The following is a 22,356-nucleotide window of genomic DNA, read 5'->3' on the forward strand; positions in this document are numbered from 1 at the left end:
ATTTTAAGTTTCATAAGTTTCAACAATAAAATAATTAACCCGCGTTTAAGATCTACCCACCAACAACCCCCAGAAAATAAAACACTCTTCTTTTGCCGAAGTGGAATTTATTGTAATTAAATTTTTTGGGTGTACAAAGGTATGTTTACGGATTTTCTCTGCGTTTGTTACAATTTATTCAAATGGGTTTTGCTTCAAAGATGCGCAATCAAATTTCAACAATCCTATTTTTGTTTAATCATACAAATTATGTTTTATATCGCTTTAATATATAAGGATACATATATATCTGCTATATATATAGAAGTGTGTTGAGTTGCGTATATTTCGTGAAAAGTAAAAGTTCTTCGACCCTTCGAATTTTCAGAAAATCTCGCAATCCCTATAGAATATTCCAAATCGGGTTTTGGTTATGTTTTCTGTTTTTCTCTCATTATTTTGTTTGCGTTTTTTAAATATTTTTGCAATTGTTTGCATATATATATATATGGTTTTGTGTTTTGCAATTTTTTCAATGATTTTTGCTTGGTTTTTACATATTTGTTTTTAGTTTTCGATTTGTTTTAATAAAAAAATATGAATTTCACTGCCCCGAGCATCAAATATATCGTCTTATTACGTGTGGTGTAAAAACATTGTTTACTGGTAATATTCTCGATTCTCTTTGTAGCTGAAGTCGGAACGCAAATAAAATCGCGGCGGCGTTCGCTCTACGAGTTCTTTTCAAATATATACCTTTTGCGGATTGTAATAGATGTATGCTTCTTCTTTTCGGTAATAGTGTGATCATAAAAATCCTGCTTCCTCTTACTTGCCCTCGGGCTTGTCGCCCCTTTTTCATTAATATGCTTCATAAGGTTTGCACGCTTTAGCGCTTTCTTCATGTGTTTGTTGAATTTCTCATATATGTTGTTGTTGTTTAATATGTGTGTGTGGGCGTGTGTGTTTATATATATTTTCTTTTTTTGCAGTTTTTACATAAGTTTTTCAATTTTTTTGTAGGTTTTTTAATTTTCATGTTGTTTTGTTTTCATTTTTTCAACATATTTTCTCTGCTGTTGGTTTTTTGTATTTTCTTTCTTTTTTCAAAGTAGCAAAAACTTGACTCTCATATTCTTGCGGTTTCTTTTTTCTTTTACCTTTCTCTTCTGTTCTGTTCTGCACAGTTTGCTTTACATTTTTTCGTTTTTATTTTAACTTTTTTGCAATTTTTTTGTTTTGTTTTCTTTGCTTTTTTAAAAGTGTGTGGTTGTCGCGTTTCTTTTTCTAAACAAAGCTTTCTTAAAGTTTGAATTTCAGAAAAAAAGAATTGAAAAAAATTACATTTTGCTTTCGTGTGTTGTTGTTGTTTGAAAGTGTTTGGGGGGCGTAAAAAGAGAACGAAAAACTCAACCTGTTTGTAACTCTAGAAACGACTTGTTTTTTAAAACACAATTTCAATTATTGCAAGAAGCTTTCTACATTCTATGCTTTAATCTGTTTTTATTTTGCAATGGTTTTTAATTTTTTCTTCATACGCATACAAAATAATGTTGATTCAGTTCAAGCAATGACAAAAAAAAATATTTTTCAATCCACATTTTTCCATTTTTTTCTTCTTTCCATCAACTTGTTTTATGTAAAAAAGGAATTCTTGAATCTACTGCAGAATTGCTTTTTCGTGACTTTCTTCTTTTTGCTTCGTGTACTTGCGTAAATGCGTTCGAAATTAAATGATTGAAATTGTTTTCTGCTGATTGGCTGATGTTTCTGGGATTAGAAAAGAAAAAAGCCCGAGTTTTTACGCTTCGTTCTTCTGTGTTTTGAATGTGTGTCCTTCTTGGCGTTCCATTTATGCACTAGGCATCAGTGAATGCGAATTGTTGTTAATGAATTGAAAGTTAAGAGGAAAACTGAAAGAAGCCAAGATTAGCTTGAAATCGTTTTAAACGGATGTAGATTACATACTTTTTGGGTGTCGAGTGTTCTTGTAAAATTTTCATCCGCTTGAGCTGTTCGGGCTTAGTTAGCGGGCTCAGAGACGCGGTGCACTTGGAGCACGGCCACAGCCTCCTCCACCTTGGCCTTAAGTGCCTCCTGGTCCTCGATCATGTGCAGTAGCTCGGAGTTCTCGATCTCCAGCAACATGCCGGTGATCTTGCCGGCCAGAGCGGGGTGCATGCGCTCAATCATCGGGTACAGACGCTCGCCGAGGATCTGTTTCTGCTCCTGCGGCTTGGCGTTGGCCAGCAACGAGGCGATGAGCTTCTCAGAGTCTGGAGGGGAATACATAGACTGTCATTAGCAAAATATCCTACATTTCTGGGGGACTTAAACTCACTCTTGCCCTGCAATTGCTGTGGGATGGGTTGGGTCTGCTGCAACTGCTGCACTGGGGGATTGCGCATGTTGGAGGTGTACTTGTAGTTGGAGGTGCGCTGCTGGGCACCGCCGGCGATCTGGGCACCGGGAATCTGCATGTTGGGGGCAGCGGTCTGCTGGCCGGTGATGGCGCGAGCTCCAGAGTTGCGCATGTTGTTAGCCGCAGCAGCGGAGGCATGTGCTCCCTGCACGGGCTGCGGTTGGGCACCGCGTGCTCCGGCAGCGGTCGAACGGAACTGGGTGGGCACCGCACCGGCTGTGCCCTGGAAGCCACTGGCTGCTGCGGCAGCTCCAGCCTGAACGCTCTGCACAGTGGCAGCGGGACGCACTTGTGGCGCCCAGCGCGGTGTGTTGCGCATCTGGGTGGCCACCTGGGGACCGAAGAAACGTTGGTTGACCGGTAGCGTCGGCACAAGGAAGCCGCCTGCCGTGTTGGGCTGGAAGATCTGTCCCAGCTGCTGCATACGCATGCCGTTCATGTGACGCATGTACTGCGAGGCGAGGTGAGCCTTGCGCTCCTCCTTCCTCTGGGCCAGGGCCACGTACAAGGGCTTGCTGCCGACGACGCGGCCGTTCAGTTCGGTGACGGCGCAGGTGGCTTCGTTGGGCGAAATGAAGCACACAAAACCGAAACCCTTGGAGCGACCCTCCTCATCGGTCATGACCTTGGCCGATGTGATGGTGCCGTACAGGGAGAACTCCTTGCGTAGGCGTTCATCATTGATGGTGTCGTCCAGATTCTTCACGTACAAGTTGACGCCGAACACGGACTCGTGACGCTTCTTCTTGAGCTCTTCAAACTTGCGCTTCAGCTCCTGCTGGCGCTCGGCCTTCTTCTGGGCACGGGCCACGTACAGGGTCTTGCCCTCGCCCATGTCCTTGCCATTGAGGGCCTGGACGGCCGCCTCAGCAGCCTCTGTGGTCTCAAAGGCAACGAATCCGAAGCCCTTGCTCTTGCCATCCTCCTTGGACATGACCTAAAGGGGGGACAAGTATCAGAAGAGCCCTGAAATAATTATCCAAGTGTCATTACCTTATAGCTGGTGATCTTGCCGTATGGCTCAAAGAACTCCTTCAGCTTTTCGTCGTCGAAATCCTCGGTGAAGTTCTTCACGTACACGTTGGTGAAGAGCTTGGCCTTCTCGCCCAGCTCCTTCTCGCGCTCCTTACGGGGAATGAATTTGCCCACGTAGACCTTCTTGCCGTTGAGCAACATGCCATTGACCTTGTCGATGGACGTGTTGGCGGCTTCCTCGGTCTCGAAGTGGACGAATCCATAGCCCTTGGAGTTGCCCTTCTCATCGGTAGCTACCTTGCAGCTGAGGATGTTGCCGAAGGCGGAGAAAGTGTCGTAGATTGCCTTGTTATCAATGGCCTTGTCGAGGTTCTTGATGAACACGTTGCCAACGCCGGAGCGGCGGAGTGAGGGATCGCGCTGGGACCACATAATGCGAATGGGCTTGTTGCGGACCAGGTCGAAGTTCATGGTGTCCAAAGCACGCTCAGCTGGGGATGAAAGATGATAAAAGTTGTTTTTACTTGGGGGTTCCTTTTCGACATAAGATAAAATATGATTCTTAAATGGTATTGTGACTCTTCTACTTCTGCACTAGCCATGGGAAATTAGGGGCCAAGTACATGGTAAGTCAAGTCTGGGCTTTCATTTGGCAACTATGAATCTTAGTCGTGCCAAAAAGGGTATCTTTTGACCAACCAATGGGTAGAAGTTGCTAATAAATCTTAAGTCGGAGTGTTAAGTACATTTTAAATAAACTATTGCGTTGTAATGCTTCTACTTCTGCTGGTGATACGTGAAAACCATCAGCATGGTAAGTTGCATTGGGTTTTTCTGGCAACATTGAATCTTAGTCGTGTCAAAAAGGGTAAAATCTGACCAACCAATGGGTAGGAGTTGCCAATAGATTCCTAATTCTCTCTTCTTTAAATAGCACCATTATGTTTGGAATCAGTGACTGTCATGCTTCTACTTCTGCAGATGGTATGCGGTACCCATCAGCATGGTAAGTTGCGTAGTTTTTCTAGCAACAATTAATCTTAGTCGTATCAAAAGGGGTATTTTGACCAACCAATGGGTAGAAGTTGCCAAGAGTCTAGATCAAAGTTCAAAGATTATATTCTCTCTTCCTTAAACATTCCATGATTTATGAAAGCAGTGACTGTCATGCTTCTACTTCTGCAGATGGTATGCGGTACCCATCAGCATGGTAAGTTGCATAGTTTTTCTAGCAACAATGAATCTTAGTCGTATCAAAAAGGGCATATTTGACCAACCAATGGGTAGAAGTTGCTGATATGGCAACTAATGGATCTTATAGTGGATTGTAATGCTTCTACTTCTGCTGGTGATACGTGAAAACCATCAGCATGGTAAGTTGCATTGGGTTTTTCTGGCAACATTGAATCTTAGTCGTGTCAAAAAGGGTTAAATCTGACCAACCAATGGGTAGAGTTGCGAGAATGGGGTGTTAACTAAAACTACATTAAAAACAGTTTCCGATCAGAACACAGCCAAACAAATTTGTCTAATAATGTGAGATCAAAAACCGAAATTCAGGAATATTTTGTTGGCGAGTTATAGCTGAAAGAAAAGACCCCCTGCATATGATAAGTTGCTTTAAGCAGCAGTTCCTCTAAAGCTGGTAGCTTCGCCCTAACCCCAAAAGCCCGAGTTCAGTAAACTTGGCGGAATGCTGGAATGCGACGCACTTTCACACGCAGCGTAATCACCATTGTAGGCTTAACTCAATAAACATATGTAAGCGAACAACGGGAAACGAAGAAGCAGCAGTAGCAGCAACTATGTGTGCGCAGTGAAAGTTTGTTTTCGTTTTTGCCGAAGACACGACTTTAGTGGGCGAAAGAGAGGCCGAAGAGCGGTTCACTGACATGTCAAGAATTTGGAAGTGTTAATCAATGGAATGGCGAGCAGGGGCAGTGGAGGGCAGGAGGACGATGATTACTACTAGTGAAAGTGAAAGCAAAACAAAGGTAAAGTAAACGGCAATAAAAAGGCGGGCGTGCGGAAATTTACTTAATGGAAATATAACCTAAAATAGATGAAGGCCAAGAGAGAAAGAAATGGTCCAAACAACAATGAACACATGTTTATGGAAGCGATGTATGTGAGTGCGAGTGTGTGTGCGTGTGCGCAAGTTCGCCGCTTGGAAACAACACACAAATATACAAATAAAACCAGAAAATGCGACGAAACAATGAAACATCTTATGGGCGGGGCGCTGCGATAAGCTGTCGGGGCAGTATGGAGCCCATATTATTCCATCATAATTGCAATTTTGTGCGAAACCGAGGCGGAAACTTCTAGGCGAACGCCTGATGAGTGGCACAAGCCAGCTGTTTTGCCCGCCCTTCCCGTCGTCTCCTTCCACATTAACTGGAATGGATACTTGTATATGTAGCAGCCCCTATGCATGGGTGTGTGAGTGTGTGTGCGGGAAGATTAACGTAAGCAGCGGGCGCACGGTGGAGCGAGTTATGAAATACTTGGAAGCCGTTTATCTGGTGCTCTTATAAGACTCATCGTTCCACCAAGTCCAGTTTTGATGGACGTTTTTTCCCCACTGTACGCGGGGCGTGTGGTTGTGTGCGAGTGTGAGTGCAAAAACTGCACACGTGTTTCCTTTGTTTCGCGCGGGAGGGGCTCCCTTTCCAGGCACTACGACTAAGCGACTACTCTACTTCACGGCAGGATTACTCACCATCGGCTGGCTGCTGGAAGTTGACGTAGGCATAGCCCAACGAGCGACGGGTAATCACATCGCGGCAGACACGAATTGACAGGACTGGACCAGCCGAGGAGAACTTGTCGAAGAGTCCCGCTTCAGTGACGTCCTGCTGGAGATCACCGACGTATAGAGAAGCCATATTTGGTGATCAGGTCTACCTGCAAGTTTCGTTAATTAATTTGCTGTTTTTCACTGGAAAATTAGGGTTTTTTCGAAAATTTTACGGACCGGATGGATTCGGCCAGGCAGGCGGTGAAATAGAAAGAAAAAAAGCGGCGTGGCTTTTGCTCTTCTATTCGTCTGTCTGTGTGTCTGGGTGGCAACTCTGGCGCGTGTGACAGTGCATGGCAACGCCGCATGTGCTTTGTTGTTGCCCCGTCTGAGCTCTCACTCTCCGTTCTTTCTCTCCCTCTCACCGTTGGAAAATTTCCATACATACACACAGACACAAAGATAGACACGCGTTCTGCCAGCCCGAAATTATGCGATTTCTGGGTTTTCCGCGAAAATTCACAATCGTTGGAGCCTTGCCCGCGATTATGGGAATAGGTTGGCGTTCTATGACGCCATCTTTGAGAGGCGGGCGAGGCGAAACAAGACGAAGTTCGCTGGGAAAATTTCCCCACTCGCCTTGTCACGCGTCGCCCCCTCTCACTCTCTCGCTCGTTCCACGCTCGTCCGCCATGGTACTTACTTTGCAAACACGCTCGAATTTTTTGCTACTTTTTACAATTTTTTTTGTTACTTTTTGTGTTTTAATATTTTTTTTTGGTTTTTATGTATTTTTTCTTCACAAAAAATATGTGATAAGCCGTGTGCTGAAAGCGAATCCACGACCGCTCACGAAAACGGACTCTACGCGACCAGAGTTGCCGCTCAGTTTTCTACTATACCGTTCGACACTAAAAAAATACCACTGCCGTTTTTCCAAATATACTAAAAAAAATTTCGAATATTTACGGTCACAGTAAATGGAAAGTCACGGTCACTGTTTTTTGACAGAATTATAATGTATGTATGTACATATGAAAAATTTATATTTAATATAATAGCTATTCAAACTTGTTTTTAAACAATTTAGCCAATCAAATGTAATTATTTTTAAAATTGTAACATCACTTTTCAGCGTTAGTCTTATATATACATAGATATGCAGGCAGCCCTGTGTTGCTGACTTTTGAAAAACTTAATTTTCCGCACCGATTTCCACCAATTCTTTTCCAGCTGCACAGCCGAACCGCACTTCTAACAACTTAATCAATTAAATGTAATTGTTATTCCAATTTTTATTTAATGTTTCTTTGTAAGTCTTGTTCAGGGAAATGCAGGCAACCCTGTTTAGCTTTGCTTTTAAATTTTTTTCCGCACAAATGAAATATGTTTAGCTTAAATTTCCATTAAATTCCCTCTTTATGACTTACCCAACTCGCGAAAAGTGATGAGCTTGCAATCCAAGACTCCGATATTAGCTGGGGGTTTCCCTTTATCAGCTTGAACCGGCACTCAAGAACTTTTTTATTCCTTCGTGGTTTTCTACGAAATATAAACAACACTTAAACAGAACCGCTGGCGACCGAGTGTAATTAAATATTTTTTTTGTTTTATGGCAATAAACCAATTTTTGCTATTTTTTTTCTGTTCCTGTTTCAGACGACAGCTGCATGCGCCCTGGCATTCGAGTACCTAATGAAGCGGCCAAGCAAAATCGGGCCTGACAGCCCCGAAACCCGAAAGTCACTTCCAGCGCCTACTGGGGTTTCCCGGTAAAAATAACTATAATCCAAAGTCTCAGAAACGGGCACTTTTCGAAACATTTATTTGGGCATTATATACTTTCATTAAACACATATTTCGATCGGGTTTAGCTTGAGATTTTTTAGCGTTCAACTCAATTTTGATTTCGTGTAGCTTTAATAGTTAAAATGTACTCGCTTGATGCGTAGTTTTTCCTAGACTATGGGCGAAAATTATTATTGAACTAGTCCTAAATTTTATTTAATTTGTGTGTATTTTTTTGTATGCATAACATGTTTGTGTGAGAGTTTCCCTTTAGATATATATTTTTCGAAAATATACACGGGTGCCTTAGCATTAAGTGGTAACTAAAGTACGATTACTATATTGAACTTAACTGAATCGTTTTTCCCTTTGATGGACACTAATTAATACGTTTTCATTCAGCAGCGAATGTTACATAGGCTTCCAGATTAATCTTGTAATACTTTTACCAATTTTGTGGAAATTTACTGCCATTGCACAATTATAACCTGTATTCAGTTGCTTTTTGCATTTCTTTTTCTTTTTTTTTTTTCTTCTTTTTACATTTTAACAGTATACCGCTTTAATGCTGAACCAATATTTTGAACATTCTTTTGCTATTTTGGCAGTGGATTGGTAATAAACTTGTAAACGTTAACAAAATAGGGGGCCCGGAGTTGGCAGCGAACATTGGTAAGGAATAACGCAGGAAAATGATAATGAAAATGATAAACCTAAAGGTAAAAATGAGTCGTCGTTTATGCCAAAGAGCCTGGGTCTAGTCTCTAGTTTCCCATCGATCCGATCGCAGCATCTCCTCCCCACTCCACCAGGTACTGCACCTGGCCGTTGCCCATGCGCCGCTTGGCCCGGATGGCAAAGGACTCCCCGGCGTCTATGCGGTTCATGGCGCCGCCGAAGTACTTGTTCACCGACTGCTTCAGATCCAGCATGGAATGTCCCGGGGTTGCGATCCCGCTGCTGCTGCTGGTGGTCGCCGTCGAGCTGGTGGAGTTCCGGCGGCTCTGGCTGGGCGACCGCTTCTGGGGCCGCTGGCGCAACAGGCGTCCGTGCGCCGGTTTGCCCATCGGCGGCGCCGGTGGCTGCAGATCTTTGGCGTAGAGAGGAAGGTAGTGGCTGGCTATGGGATTGATGGTGGTGGTGCTGATGACCTGATGGTGGAAATAAAAATATATAAATATTACTGTGTTACACCAAGTTTGTTGCTCCTACCTCAATGGCCGTGGTCAGGCGGCGGTTGCGACGCCTGCGCACTTCCTGATTGGGCCCTATGGTTATGTCTTTGGCACTCAGTCTTCGCTTGATGGTGCGCACCGTGCGCGGCTGCTCCTTGGAGCTGCCCTTAAGCTTGAAAATGCTGTTTATAATGCCATTTACCCCGACCCCGGCAGCTCCACCGACACTCCGCCCTTGCGCCGCCTTTTTGGGTGTCGCCATCAGGAAGGGATTGTTGCGTCCCAGAAAGTTGGCCGGCGGGGGTATGATGAGGTCCAGCGAACTGGTTCCCCGGCTGCTGCTCGAGTTCTCGTCGGACGATAGATCACAGTGATTGCGGCTGTTGTCGTAGCGCTTGGACAGACGGAAAGCCTTGCGTTTGCGACTGCTGTTGGCGTCCAGCAGCGGGGGAATTGGAGCTGGCAGCTTGCCGGGATCGCCGTCGTTGGCATTGTCGTCGGCGAGGTCAAGAGCGCCCGTCTCGACTGGTTGGGATTGCTTTGGCAGCTCATCCTGTTCACCGACCTTCTGGCTGGCCTGCTTCTTCGCCTTCTCGATGATCTGCTTGATGGGGATTTCGTCCTCACTCGTTTCCACGGGCTCATCTTCATCCGTATTGAACTCGTACACGTCTTTGGGAACTCTTTTCGGCGGTGCGCTGCCATTTCCCTCAGACTTCTCTGGCATGAGTAGCAGCTTGAACTTCTTGACCAGCACCTCATCGGTCAGCTCCTCATGGGGCTCCAGGAATACCTTGGGAGTTAAAGGCGGGCCACTGTGTCGCAGAGCATAGAAGGCCGGCGCTCTTTTGAACTCTCTGCCACAGACAAATCTCTCGGAGTAGTCTTTCAGTGTTTGCTTGATGCGCTCCATCAGCGCCGTCTCCGGCAGTGTGCGCCACTGCTCGCAGATGGGCAGCTGGTGGCGCTGTTCGAGTATGAAGGGCCAAATGTCCTTTAGCAGGTGATGGTACTTCTGGTGCTGGTGCTTGCGCAGATTATATAAGGCTATGTGGAGCACGTCCACCCAGTCGATTTGCAGACGTCGCACGAACTCCACGCCATCGTTGCACACAGTGCAGCAGAATACAAAGAACCTGGAGGAGCACAGTTCAATTAAATTCAGAGATCTCAGAAAGGACTCAATTCCAGACTTACATGTCGCCGCGAAGCAGCTTCCTCTTGAAGTTCTGCATGCACTGGGTATGGAACCAGTTGCGACACTTGCAGCACTGCAGCATGTTGTGATCGAATTTGCCTGGCTTCCCGCAGTAGCAGTATATCTGCTCCTCATTCACTCGATGCTTCTCATCCCAGCTGAGCTTATCCGCCTGGTGGGAAAAACCGGATTAGCAAACTAATCCCCTCGTTTAGGTACACAGCATACTCACGTGGTAGGGTAATTGCCGGCAAATCCCCGCTGGCTTGGTGATCTCAACCGGCTGTTGCATTTTCATGGGCTTTGCACACCGCTTGCAGCTCCAAATTCCGCTGCCGGTAACGATTTCAGTGGTACACCCGCGATGGTAGCCACGTCCACAGCGCTCGCAGATTTCCACCACATCCTCGACATCCGACCGCTTGCAGGCCACGCACATGGGTCCACTGGTGGAGGTATTCGAGGTGTCTGAACTGGAGCCGCCTCCTCCGCCACTGCTAACCGAACTGCCCCCACCCAGCTTGCGCAGCTTATCCGGCTCGCACCATTGCTCCGACCGATCATCAAAGCGGATGAGATACTGATCGCTTGTCTGCTCAATAATGGTGCCCAGGTAGAACCTGCCGTCGTTGCACTTGATAAAGACGTCCTCCTGCAGTGAATATGTGACAGCCGGCGGCGGAGGAGGAGCAGCAACTGGTGGCAGTGACGGTGGCGGCGGAGATGGGGGAGTTGGTGGCGTGGGCGGGGCTGCTTCGACGGCCTTGAAGCTCGGCTTCATTTGGCTGACGGCCTTGAGCAGCGACTGCGTGGCCAGCAGCGGAGGCGACGGCGAACTTTTCCCTGGCGAACTCATCGTCTCCGGTGTGGTTGGCGGGGTCTGTGGCGTTGTGGTCGTTGAATCCGGCTCATCCACAATCACCACTGCCGCCGAGGTGGTTGTGGCCCCGCCATAGCTGCTGCTGGACACCGAACTGCTGCTGCAGCTGCTGCTGTCCGCTGTGCTGCTGTTGATGAGGGGCAGGATGGCCTTGTGCTGGATGGCCGGTATGATGGGCGACGGCTGCTGGGCGGTGCTCAGCGATGAGCTTAGTGAGGCGGGCGATTCCGCATAGTGGTTGTTGATGCAAATGTTGATGCGATCCAGCACCACGGTGGATGGCGGCGAGGAGGAGTTGCTCACCGGCACCAGCGGAGGCGGCTGCAGTTGCTTGGTCGCTCCACTGGCCGCCATCAGGTTGAGTTGGCCCGCCGCTTGGCCAGCGCCGCTGGGCAAATAGTAAGACTGAACGGGCGCATAAATGGAGTGCGGCTCCTGCGGCGACTTGTTCAGACTGTAGACACTCGGCGCCGTCGAGATAATCCTTATGTTGTTGGCCTTGAAAGGACTGGAGCTGGTGGCAGCCTGTTGCTTCGTTGGCGTGGCCTGCTGGGCGAAGCTGTTGGTGATCTGTATGGTGCTGGGATGTGGGGGATGAGTGCTGGCCTGGGGCGGTGCTCCTCCGGCGGTGGCATAGAAGCGTTTGGCCACCGCGGCAGGTCCTGCGTTCGGCGGCAGGATCTGGTAGGTGGTGGTCATCCACTGCGGCTGCTGGCCAGCCTGTGGCTGTGGCAAGAAGCCATAAGTGGTGCTGGTGGCCGGAGGAGCTCCTGGGGCGACGGCGGCGGCACTCGGCTGTGGCATGAACGAATGTGCCACGTTCTGCGGCGGGTGATCGTGTTGCAAGTGGTAATGGTTGTTCATCATTGCGGCTGTGTGTGTGTACTGTGATGGGTGGTGATACGCAGTCTTTTCTAGAAAAATAGGGTATCTTCAGTTCGATTTGCCGGCTTTTGGGGGGGATCGCTTCTGATGGGCTTCTCGTCGATTAACACGAGCTCATTAATCTGGCGCCTTTTTCGTCGAATTTGTTGTTGCCCCGCTGACACATACATGCACACGCTGGCTACACGTACGCGGCGGAGAGCGGGCCCTTTTGTATTCCGTGTGCCTTCCACATTCGTACTTTTCCACACGCACGACGGCACCTCCGATTTCGGGCGCCGATTTACCCACCTTTCAGTGTGCCTCGATTCGTGCATTAAATTAGCATTGTGCTCTAATTAAGTCGGCTGTCGGCTGTAATGGTCGTTGGGCCAAGTTCATCCCTAACACCAGCGAAAATGCACAAAACAAATCACTTGAAAACTAATTTGTGTCAGCCATTTTTTAACATATGCCCACTGTGTGACCGCGCGGCGGTGTAGGGCTGGAAAATACTAGACGTGTCTGGAAAATACTGAAATACCCGCCGTCTATTATAGCCCCTGCACACACTCGTTTAAAATCGCAGAGGGGTTTTTATGCCCTCTGTGCAAAGCCGCTTTAAATCGCTGCCGCAATTTGCGGATTATTTTACACATAGAGCATCCCTAGATCTAACAGCTTAGCTGAAAAAGCAAACCATATTCCAACGTAGAGGACATGCAAATTCAGTTGCTCCGGAAAAAAAACGAAAAACAATGCTATGAATGCTACGCATGTGAAATGTTTTCAACGCCAAATGCAGAAAACCTCTTTCTTTGATATGGTATTACTTAAAGTTGGGATTATTTTTCTTTAAAATATTAATTTCTTTTTTGTAATTAATCAAATAAAATATGTATTTTAAAACAGTATATTTATATCAATATAAGGTATAACCCAACTAATTATAGTACTTAAATGCGCAAATGTTATGGTTTGTTTCCCCGAATTCTATATTTCTCAAGTCACATTACAAGAAGTACTAAAAACTTCCAAAACCATTAGTACCAAAAATACCACCGTAGTAATCTCCACACTTGATTATTAAACATAGCAGGGAGCAGTCGAAACATTTGTTCAATAAATAGTAAGCCAGCCATTTGAATCCCAGCTTGAGCAATAAACAATTATTTATTCAATTATCCTAATGATCATCCCAGGAATCGGGGTCAACGTTTGAATAACGAAGTTGCGCGCCAGAAAATACTAGAAAAATACCAGAGCAGACAAGCAGACAGCCGAAAGGGTATAAATAGCAGGCAACTTTAGTTCGATGGGTTTTTGCCAAACTGGTCACGCTGAGAACAAAAGCAAAAGCAACTCGGAGGTTTCATTAAATTTTCACTTGTGAATAAATCGCGGAAAAACACTAAGAAAACCGAAGAACTGAGTTAAAAAAAGCGGTACACGTCGAGAGTGAAGTGCAAAAAGCAAAGTTAACAACTTAAAAGCGAGTATTTTACTCTGCGAAAGCCTAGCGAGCTACGAAATTGTTAAGGTATGTAGGCGGAGCAGGAGAAGAAAACTGGAGCTCCATTTGTGCAAGTCGGTGGCTCGAATGACGCACTTGGCTGTAATTGAAAATACTCTGGTGCGATTCCATTGGAGCTGCAACTTTCACGTCAGAAATTGTACCCATATGTACATTTTACATATGTATTTTGTACCTGGACACGCACACTGTCCCCCGCACACACTCACACACGCACATGCATGGGCACGCATGGAAAAGTGAACTGTAAACTGGAAGGGGAGCGTGTGTATTGGTGGGCCGTGAATTCATTGACTACTCCATTCCAGGCTACTGGTCACTATATGTCCAGGTCGCGTTCATCCGCCAAAGCCGTGCAGTTTAAGCACGAATCGGAGGAGGAGGAGGACGACGAGGAGGAGCAGCTGCCTTCCAGGAGGATGCACTCGTACGGGGACGCAGGCGCCATCGGGAGCGGGGTGCCGGCCTTCTTGGCCAAGCTGTGGCGCCTGGTGGACGACGCCGATACCAATCGCCTGATCTGCTGGACCAAGGTAATCCTACGCCGCCATGTTGTTTATTTACCTTTCCAGGGAGACCCCCCTCCCACCACTCACCGCTAATCAGCATGGCAACAATGACGTTGTTGCAGGTGTCTCAAGCTCTCTTCTGGCTATTTATCTCTCTCTCGCACTCTCTGTCCTTCTGTCTGGTTTGTTGTTGCTGTGTCGCAACGCACGTATGCAAGCTTTGTTGTTGCTGTTTTTGCCATTTGCATGCGTACGTGCGTGAACTCTGGAAAATTTTCCATCTCCAGCTGTCAATCGAATAATTTCCCTTGGTCATTCGAATGAATATTCGGTTTTTCATTTAAGATAAGAGTAATTGGTTCTCACTGTAGTTAGCACACACTCTTAGCGAAGAGTGCGCTGATAAGCGTAGCCTTTTGATACCTTTTACAGTCAAAAACACACAGTTGAGGTCAAAATATTAGTATTTTCTACGAAAAACCACTATTAGAGGGTTGAAAAAACTAAAAAATTACAACATTATACAAGAAACTACAAAAGAATACGTAAAATTAACTTCAAAAACTACATGTTTGCGAGAATTCATAAATATCTCTTTAAATTCGATAGTCAAAATCATACTGCTGATCAAAATTTTAAAAACCACAAAGATAAAAGAAATACAATACAACACATATTACCCCTCATTCGTTAAAAAACAACTTGTTTCAAAATTATTATTTAAATTTGGTACTTATCTTGAAAAAATTTTTACTTTGGCTACTATTACTTTGAACTGTGCTGTACATTAGCTTTTGCATCTTTAGATATAATAATAATTAGCTAATTATATTCGGTACTGCAAACATATACGCAGACGCTTATCGTTTTCCACTTTGCGGCCTACCGCGAATAGGTTTGTGGCAACCTCATATCAGCATGACTCTCATATCGCTTCCGTTTTCGTTTTACTTGTTACAGGATGGCCAGAGTTTCGTTATACAAAATCAGGCGCAATTCGCCAAGGAACTGCTGCCCCTGAACTACAAGCACAACAATATGGCCAGCTTCATCCGGCAATTGAATATGTGTAAGTAGAGTCCATACAAATTTTTAAATTGAAGCTATATATTCTTTTAACACAAACAGATGGTTTCCACAAGATCACCTCCATTGACAACGGAGGGCTGCGCTTCGATCGCGATGAGATTGAGTTCTCCCATCCCTTCTTCAAGCGCAATTCCCCGTATCTACTGGACCAAATCAAAAGGAAGATATCGAACAACAAGAACGGGGACGACAAGAGTGTCCTCAAACAGGAGGCCGTGTCGAAGATCCTCAGCGATGTGAAGGTGATGCGCGGTCGCCAGGACAACCTGGACTCGCGCTTCTCGGCCATGAAGCAGGAGAACGAAGTGCTGTGGCGCGAGATCGCCAGCCTGCGCCAGAAGCACGCCAAGCAGCAGCAGATAGTCAACAAACTGATCCAGTTCCTAATCTCCATTGTGCAACCGTCGCGCAACATGTCCGGCGTCAAGCGCCACATGCAGCTGATGATCAACGATGCGCCGGAAAACGATCGCGCCCGCACCACCAGCGAGACGGAGAGCGAGAGCGGCGGCGGCCCGGTCATCCACGAGCTCAGCGAGGAGCTGCTCGACGAGGTGATGAATCCCTCGCCGGCTGGCTACGCCGCAGCATCGCAGTACGACCAGGAGAGCGCCTCTCCGCTGGCCGTTGAGCGTCCGCGCTCGAACATAAGCATCAGCTCGCACAACGTTGACTATTCGAATCAGAGCGTCGAGGACTTGCTTCTCCAGGGCAATGGCTCTGCTGGCGGTAATCTCTTGGTCGGCGGAGCCGCTTCTCCGCTCGCCTCCAGTGTGAGTCAGTCGCCGGCCCAGCATGTTCTCTACACCGTCACCGAGGCACCCGACTCCCATGTCCAGGAGGTGCCCAACAGCCCGCCCTATCACGAGGAACAAAATGTGCTCACAACGCCCATGGTGCGGGAGCAGGAGCAGAAGCGTCAGCAGCTCAAGGAGCAGAACAAGCTAAGACGACGCGTTGGAGAGGAAACCATCGATCCCGCCCCAATTCTGGTGGACGAGGGCCTGCCCAAGGTGCAGCGCAAGGGCTCCCAGGTTAATGTGCAATCCGATGTGATGGTCCAACCAATGATTATCAAGGCCGAGCCGGAGAACAACTCCGGACTGATGGAGCTCATAAATCCCGCAAACTCCGATCTGTACAATGTAAACTTTATCAGTGAAGATATGCCTACGGATATATTTGAAGTAAGTAGCTCAAAGCTTCGCCTTGAATAGCTTTTAACAGTTTTTCATTTTCAGGACTCGTCTTTGCTCCCTGCTGGCGTGGGGGAAGCAGCCAAGCTGGATCAGCAGCAGAAATTCGGACAATCGACCGTGAGCAGCGGCAAGTTTGCCAGCAACTTCGATGTGCCCACCAATAGCTCTCTGCTGGATGCGAACCAGGCCTCGACATCGAAGGCTGCGGCCAAGGCGCAGGCCAATGAGGAGGAGGGCATGGCAGTGGCCAAGTACACGGGCAGCGAGAACGGAACCCAGCCACGAGATCCCAACAATAGTCAGCTGCTGAGGATGCCTTCAGTGTTAGTAGACCAGAAGACAAGTTCAACAACCAGCCAGAACAGCCATAATCAAGAGGCTAATTCTTACTGTTGCAGTGATGACCTCCACGGGCACTTGGACAGCATGCAAGATGAGCTGGAGACGCTGAAGGATCTGCTGCGTGGCGACGGGGTGGCCATAGATCAGAACATGCTTTTGGGTGTAAGTATGCTTTGTTACTATCCTTAGTTCTTGCTGGATTAGCCGTCCGTGTGTCCGACCCAAGGCTTACTTTACAAACGTTCTATTTACATGATCAGGCGCCGAGCAGGACGCCCATTTTTCAGTTGACCGAGGACGAGCTGCTTCTAAAGGTCAGCGCAAAACGTCCACACGAGCTAGGATTTCATGTCAAAAGATTTTCCAACTTAACCAACTAACAATGTGGTTTCTTCTTTTCCTCTACAGCTCTTCAATGACTCGGATCTGATGGACAACTATGGGCTGTCTTTTCCCAATGACAGCATAAGCAGTGAAAAGAAGGGTGAGTTCGAAAGTGGCTTCTAAGCATACCTTTGCTAATAAACTGTTTGATCTTGGCAGCGCCCAGTGGCTCAGAACTGATTACCTATCAGCCCATGTACGATCTGTCCGACATTCTGGACACCGACGATGGCAACAAGGACCAGGAGGCCAACAGACGACAGCTGCAGGCGCAGAACTCGGTTTTGAATACGCCACGTCACGAGGTGTAACTTATGTCAAGTGGCAGCAGCGCAGAAATTTATCTGGCGAACAATTTGTTTTTAGTTTGTAATGGATCAAACCCCTAAAAGTTAATTTTCCTCACTTGCTCTGTCTAACCCCTTAGTTGATTCATGCCTATAATCATATTATAATCACCGTAATCATATTAATGATGCTGTATATGCCTTATGCACTATATATATGATATATAGACTAACCAGTTCTTGTTGTAGAAAGACTCGAAAAATCAGTTTTTATTTAGATGTATTTTGTAACCGGGGATTTTGCGGGCCTCGGCTCAGGTAGAAGATTTTTAGTTTGCACTAACCGACCGAGAGGATTGAACGCTGCTCGGATCGTAGACGATTTAAGATCGCACTTTATTAATATATAATACATTGTTTTAAGCTGCGCTAAGCTGCAAATGAAATCGACCGTCTTTTCTCTTTGGTGGAGTGATGAGGCGCGAGTGGTTACCTTGTTTTGTGCATAATTTATTTGGGATCATTGTTGATACAACTGAATAGATATGGACACATATCTGCAGACCTTAACACAAATTAACTTAGATCTTAGTCTAGGACGAAAACGCAGAATTACAAATAATATGTAGGTTTAATAGTACATAAACGGAGTGTATACAAATGAGAGTCCATCGTGGGCTTGTTGAGTGCGTTTTGGTTGTTTACCACTAAGGTGACTATGAGAGAATTGTACGTGAAGCAGAACAGCGACGTCCTAGCACTCGTCCTTGTATTTGGCGTCCTTCAGAATGCTGGCGAACTCGAACTTGACCCGTTCCCGCTCCGAGCGGGGCATGCTGCGCAGCGTGTCCACCAGTGAGAGGCAGTAGAGCTCGATGGGATCGCTGTAGGATGTGGTCACTTGGGTCTGCTGCGGCGCCTCGGTGGCCTTGCGCTTGAAGGGATTGGTGAGAAAGTCGCTGGGTAACGTGCGTCTGGTGGCCGCCGGCTTGTAAATGGGCTCGATGGTCACCTCGCCGTTGGACAGCGAGCTGTTCTTTATCTTCTTCTGGGTCTGGGTCTGGGTCTGGTTCTGCTCCTGCGCTGGCTGCTGGGCCTGCAGCTCCTGGTCGTAGCCATTGCCCATGACCACCATGGGCGTGAGCAGGGGCGAGGAGGGCGGTGAGCTGATGTGGTCGTGTTCGTGCTCGTGGCTGTGATTGCTGCTGCTGGTGCCGTTTAGGGTGGTCTGCAGGGACAGTTCCGCCTTGGGCTCCTCCATGACCAGCTGCAGCTCGGGCACAATTTCGTTGTCGTCGCTATTGGAGCCATCCTCGCTGTTGTCCAGCTCGATGATGTCGTAGCCCTCGGAGGCGTCGATCTTCAGGTGCTCTGGATCGGGATACAGGAAGCTATTGCTGTCGTTGTCACTCCCTCCTCCTCCTCCCCCACCACCGTTCTGTGGAGCCACATAGCTCTGGGATTTCTTGACATTGTAGGTTTGGGCTGTGTTCTGCAGGAAGGAGAGATCCTCGGTGAAGCGCCGCTTGCGCACATTCGGATTCGCCTGGCCCGTCTCCATCGCCTTGACCTCCTGCAGATAGTTGTAGCGTATGTTCTTCCATTTGGTCTGCAGAAAGCGAGCTGCGCGGATTGGGTGGAAGAACAAAAAAAAAAAGGGGGTGGGTTTGTCAAGACAATCTACGCAGTGGTTTCGGCCAAATATACTCACAGGAGGCGCCCAGTTCGTTGGCAATGCGATCCCATATGTCCACTCGCACCGGATTGCGGCGATAGTGCGGATGGCTGACATCGTATATGGCCGGATTGGCGCGCACCAGCTTTATCAGGCGATCGTCTGCAGGCAGGGATTTGTGGGAAAAATCGTTAAAATGTGTTCTGCACTCGGTTTCTACGTTTCTTCGCAGCAGAAACAGCCACCCCTAAGCCTAAGCACAGAAGACACATCCTTCGCTTTGGGGGTTGATTCTGCGAGCCCCGGTTACTCTGATTCTGAGCCCATTGTGTGCCATATACCATATAGCATAGAGTGAGCCGACCCGGGGGAAACTCACCGAACTCGGGTCCTGTGGTCTCGCGCTCCGCGTAGTAGCGCTGCATCTTCTCCGACTTGGAACTTATGTCCTGGTTTCCGCTCCTCCTGCTCATTTCGACGTAGTTTCCCTGCTGGATTTCCAATTGACTTATGGTCGTTCTGATAGTTCTGACAGTTCCGAGGGGCAGGTTGCCATAGGCGGCCGCTTTCTACGTTTTTTGTACGCACTTTCGGGAAGAACTCTCGCAGGCGATTCTAAAAGTTTATTTTGCTGCTGCCGATTTACCGTTCGACTCTACTGCGCTCTCTTCGATTTGGTTTTACGCGCTCTGCGCAGACTCAAATCGGCTGGTCTTGGCGTTTGCCCAGATTTAGCCCCTTTTGCGGCGGCCTATCGATAACAGCACTCGGATAAGGTGGCAGCGCTCCTTGGTGGGCGCGGATTTTAAAAGTGTTCTGGTTCTATTTCTATTTTAAGCGAAAATTAAAAAGTAGTTTTAAGGGAAACTTTTTTAATACTTAACTAATTTGTTTTCCTTACTTGAGAAATTTAAAAAATTTGAGTAAAATGCTTTAAATTACAGTCTCTATCTCTATTTTCAAATTGTTTATTTATCACATATGGAACAGTTGTTTTATCTCAAAGGCTTCAAATCGCTAAAATAAATGTTTATGCCACCGAAAACTTTTTTGACATGGAGTGCTTATTTATTTAAGAATACTTTTCAATAAAAACAATACAAAAAGAGTGAGAGTTGCGTCTCTAGGCCGCCTTAACGAAGGCTCCGGCGAAGACGATGTTCTTCCTGTTCCAGATGACGTAGAGGAAGGGCCGATCCGCCTGGAACTGCAGGGGGAAGGTCATCATGCGGGTCATCATGATCATGCCGGTGGCAGCCGCCGCCTCCGTGCCCTCCTCGTTGACCTCGATGGTGGCCTTGTGCAGCACCTTGGACACAAACACGCCCTCGGGAGACTCCAGCAGATTGTTGAACTCGGCTCCTTCCGTGAACATTTTCGTGATGCCCAGCTGAAAGTAAGAACAAACAAGAACCAGGTAAGTAACTAATGAGGTCATAGCCGCTTGAGGGTTTGTGATCGATAAGATAGGTCGCTCAGGTGTGTCACATCCGACTGCAACTATAGTTTTTGACTTTATGGAGCTGATAAATGATCTTTTGCTGGAACCGCAGGCTGCCCCTACAATATGGCCGTTCATTTTGCTTATCTAAAACACCTTAGCGGCGATAAGCTACTAAAAATAATACACACATCAAACGAGGGAATTTGTAAGATAAGAAGTCAATAATTATATTCGGGGGAGGTTTGCACTGCTGCAACGTGTCCATAAAATGGAATATTTTAGAGTTTTATCAGGGAATTTAGTGCGCTACTGCTAATAATAACTTATTATTTCACCCCAGACACGCAACACGCCTTATAAGGAAGTCATTTATCAGAAAATGCGGCCAAGGAACTGTGTCACGTTATGTAAAACCGAAAGTTGACCATGAATTGAGCTTAATGTCGTCTAATAATGGGTGTGCAAAAGTAAATTTCTCTGAACATTTGGGTTGAAAGCTAACTATTTGGTATTTGGGAATTAGGATAGGTATAGCTGATTCAAAACCCATCCATTTGTTCATTATTCAACCATTATTAGGAGCTTATTCCTTACCTGCTGCAGCTTCTCGGCCAGTTCCAGGGAGTAGTCCACCTTGAACTTGGGGAACTTCACGTGAACCTCCTCCTCGGTCAACTTGGCGGCCAGATCTACCAGATTGACAGTCTTGAGCTTCTCGGCCAGGGCGTAAATGCCCGTTCGCTCCTGCGGCAGCAGCACAAACATGGAGAGATCCGAGTCCTGGTAGGGCATCTCGAGGGCAGTGCAGCCCAGGTCCTCAAAGTAGCCGTAGTTGAATTTGGCCTTCTGGTTCATGTAGCTGACCTTCACCTGCTCCTCCTCGCCCACCCAGAAGTCGTCCTCCTCGGTGCGCTCCTCGCTGAACTTGTGCGCCCAGCTGCCCTTGAAGTGCAGGGCATTGAGCAGGACCAGTCGGGTGTTGTCCGAGAAGGAGTCCGCGCTGACCAGCTCCGTGATCTTGCCCTGCGTCTTGGCATTAACCCAGGCATTGATGGCCTGGGCGGCGGCATCGCTGAGCGCAAAGTTAATGGACTCCGCCTCCGAGTGATACTGCTCCTTGATGGCCGCCTGGTAGTCCGCTTTCAGTTGCTTGCCTTCCTGGACGTACAGCTTGTTGGCCACTCGCAGCAGGTTGCTGTTGCGATACTTCTCCAAGACGAACTGGAAGGTCTGGGCCACCTCTGGCGGAAAGTTGGACACAAAGTGCAGGGCCTTGGCGATCTCGTCGGCGGTTTCGCCTTGCGATCCGGCAAAGGCCAAGGCGATGCAGGTCTGGATGGAGAAGGGTGAGAAGACCACATTCTCCTTGAGACCACCAGCACTCAGGAGCTGGAAGAGTTCCGTGGTGAAGCGGGCGCCGCCGCGAGCAAATTCCAAATTGAAGTCGAACATATCGATGGGCTGGTTGGGGATAGTGGGTGTGCTGCGTGGTCGCGGAACTGCGTGTACTTGTTTTCTGGTCTGCTGTCTACACCGGAATGCCTTAAATGCCGTTCGGGGCCACAACAAAAGTGAAAACAGCCATCGGCCGGCGGATGAGTCACTTCCCAAACATCATCGTCAAAACAATTGAGTCAAAGCGGTGGCGTCACCGTTTTCCCACCCCTACGACCGGGAGTCTTTTCCAGGATAAGCTGTTCCTAATAAATTGATCAGGCGATCTAAATATAGCCATCCTAGTACAGTTTCAGTGGCTTTTATGATGAAATTTTAAAAACAAAGTTTTTATTTTGGTCCAATTCCTGAAAGTGACCACATGTTTTGGCGCCTAAAAATACCTTTTTTCTAATACCACAAAATACTAAAATATAC

At 47.3% G+C, this 22,356-nt stretch overlaps 5 protein-coding genes across 11 annotated transcripts; 1 reads left to right on the plus strand and 4 right to left on the minus strand.

The window, feature by feature from the left end:
• Window positions 1-87: 87 nt before the first annotated feature.
• On the minus strand, window positions 88-7,711 carry LOC108022502 (polyadenylate-binding protein). Of its 3 annotated transcripts, none has more exons than XM_050888034.1 (6): window positions 7,547-7,711; window positions 6,099-6,283; window positions 3,395-3,867; window positions 2,321-3,338; window positions 1,948-2,255; window positions 88-1,892 (listed from the first exon to the last, which is right to left on the minus strand). In XM_050888034.1, exons 2-5 carry the CDS (start codon window positions 6,262-6,264, stop codon window positions 2,002-2,004), a joined length of 1,911 nt encoding a protein of 636 aa, XP_050743991.1. In that variant the 5' UTR covers window positions 6,265-6,283; window positions 7,547-7,711; the 3' UTR covers window positions 88-1,892; window positions 1,948-2,001. The 3 variants fall into 3 exon arrangements, with proteins under 3 accessions (XP_050743991.1, XP_016946953.1, XP_016946952.1); XM_017091464.3 differs by lacking the exon at window positions 7,547-7,711 and adding an exon at window positions 6,820-7,003; XM_017091463.3 differs by lacking the exon at window positions 7,547-7,711 and adding an exon at window positions 6,354-6,496.
• A 200-nt stretch (window positions 7,712-7,911) lies between these two features.
• LOC108022501 (polycomb protein Pcl) lies at window positions 7,912-12,488 on the minus strand. 2 transcript variants are annotated; one of them, XM_017091461.3, is made up of 5 exons: window positions 12,334-12,488; window positions 10,510-12,071; window positions 10,277-10,449; window positions 9,117-10,215; window positions 7,912-9,055 (listed from the first exon to the last, which is right to left on the minus strand). In XM_017091461.3, exons 2-5 carry the CDS (start codon window positions 12,022-12,024, stop codon window positions 8,669-8,671), a joined length of 3,174 nt encoding a protein of 1,057 aa, XP_016946950.1. In that variant the 5' UTR covers window positions 12,025-12,071; window positions 12,334-12,488; the 3' UTR covers window positions 7,912-8,668. The 2 variants fall into 2 exon arrangements, with proteins under 2 accessions (XP_016946950.1, XP_016946949.1); XM_017091460.3 differs by having other exon boundaries at window positions 10,510-12,488.
• Window positions 12,489-13,347: 859 nt separating this feature from the next.
• On the plus strand, window positions 13,348-17,811 carry LOC108022818 (heat shock factor protein). 4 transcript variants are annotated; one of them, XM_017091957.3, is made up of 9 exons: window positions 13,348-13,561; window positions 13,864-14,088; window positions 15,025-15,133; window positions 15,193-16,340; window positions 16,395-16,675; window positions 16,751-16,856; window positions 16,955-17,008; window positions 17,103-17,178; window positions 17,238-17,811. In XM_017091957.3, the coding sequence occupies exons 2-9, from the start codon at window positions 13,879-13,881 to the stop codon at window positions 17,387-17,389; spliced, it is 2,136 nt and encodes a 711-aa protein (XP_016947446.1). In that variant the 5' UTR covers window positions 13,348-13,561; window positions 13,864-13,878; the 3' UTR covers window positions 17,390-17,811. The 4 variants fall into 4 exon arrangements, with proteins under 4 accessions (XP_016947446.1, XP_016947444.1, XP_016947447.1 ...); XM_017091955.3 differs by having other exon boundaries at window positions 16,395-16,856; XM_017091958.3 differs by lacking the exon at window positions 16,955-17,008.
• Window positions 17,812-17,854: 43 nt separating this feature from the next.
• On the minus strand, window positions 17,855-19,785 carry LOC108022819 (uncharacterized). The gene is made up of 3 exons (XM_017091960.3): window positions 19,420-19,785; window positions 19,077-19,202; window positions 17,855-18,988 (listed from the first exon to the last, which is right to left on the minus strand). The coding sequence occupies exons 1-3, from the start codon at window positions 19,511-19,513 to the stop codon at window positions 18,120-18,122; spliced, it is 1,089 nt and encodes a 362-aa protein (XP_016947449.1). The 5' UTR covers window positions 19,514-19,785; the 3' UTR covers window positions 17,855-18,119.
• Window positions 19,786-20,085: 300 nt separating this feature from the next.
• LOC108022619 (serine protease inhibitor 42Dd) lies at window positions 20,086-22,288 on the minus strand. Its single transcript, XM_017091660.3, has 2 exons — window positions 21,079-22,288; window positions 20,086-20,430 (listed from the first exon to the last, which is right to left on the minus strand). The coding sequence occupies exons 1-2, from the start codon at window positions 21,934-21,936 to the stop codon at window positions 20,164-20,166; spliced, it is 1,125 nt and encodes a 374-aa protein (XP_016947149.1). The 5' UTR covers window positions 21,937-22,288; the 3' UTR covers window positions 20,086-20,163.
• Window positions 22,289-22,356: the final 68 nt, after the last annotated feature.

The sequence above is a fragment of the Drosophila biarmipes genome, chromosome 2R (genome assembly GCF_025231255.1).
Source record: "Drosophila biarmipes strain raj3 chromosome 2R, RU_DBia_V1.1, whole genome shotgun sequence".
Lineage (NCBI taxonomy): Eukaryota > Metazoa > Arthropoda > Insecta > Diptera > Drosophilidae > Drosophila > Drosophila biarmipes.

Bases quoted from the DNA above. Each gene is read 5' to 3' on its own strand.
- LOC108022502 (XM_050888034.1), bottom strand. From the start codon at position 6,264: ATGGCTTCTCTATACGTCGGTGATCTCCAGCAGGACGTCACTGAAGCG. The intron at 3,339-3,394 runs GTAATGACACTT...TCCCCCCTTTAG, and splicing joins GCAAGATCACCAGCTATAAG to GTCATGTCCAAGGAGGATGG. The intron at 2,256-2,320 runs GTGAGTTTAAGT...ATTCCCCTCCAG, and splicing joins ACAGCAATTGCAGGGCAAGA to ACTCTGAGAAGCTCATCGCC.
- LOC108022501 (XM_017091461.3), bottom strand. From the start codon at position 12,024: ATGATGAACAACCATTACCACTTGCAACACGATCACCCGCCGCAGAAC. The intron at 10,216-10,276 runs GTAAGTCTGGAA...GTGCTCCTCCAG, and splicing joins AAGCTGCTTCGCGGCGACAT to GTTCTTTGTATTCTGCTGCA. The intron at 9,056-9,116 runs GTAGGAGCAACA...TTCCACCATCAG, and splicing joins GCCTGACCACGGCCATTGAG to GTCATCAGCACCACCACCAT.
- LOC108022818 (XM_017091955.3), top strand. From the start codon at position 13,879: ATGTCCAGGTCGCGTTCATCCGCCAAAGCCGTGCAGTTTAAGCACGAA. The intron at 15,134-15,192 runs GTAAGTAGAGTC...TAACACAAACAG, and splicing joins CATCCGGCAATTGAATATGT to ATGGTTTCCACAAGATCACC. The intron at 16,341-16,394 runs GTAAGTAGCTCA...TTTCATTTTCAG, and splicing joins TGCCTACGGATATATTTGAA to GACTCGTCTTTGCTCCCTGC.
- LOC108022819 (XM_017091960.3), bottom strand. From the start codon at position 19,513: ATGAGCAGGAGGAGCGGAAACCAGGACATAAGTTCCAAGTCGGAGAAG. The intron at 19,203-19,419 runs GTGAGTTTCCCC...CCCTGCCTGCAG, and splicing joins GACCACAGGACCCGAGTTCG to ACGATCGCCTGATAAAGCTG. The intron at 18,989-19,076 runs GTGAGTATATTT...CAATCCGCGCAG, and splicing joins CAACGAACTGGGCGCCTCCT to CTCGCTTTCTGCAGACCAAA.
- LOC108022619 (XM_017091660.3), bottom strand. From the start codon at position 21,936: ATGTTCGACTTCAATTTGGAATTTGCTCGCGGCGGCGCCCGCTTCACC. The intron at 20,431-21,078 runs GTAAGGAATAAG...TCTTACTTTCAG, and splicing joins TGGCCGAGAAGCTGCAGCAG to CTGGGCATCACGAAAATGTT.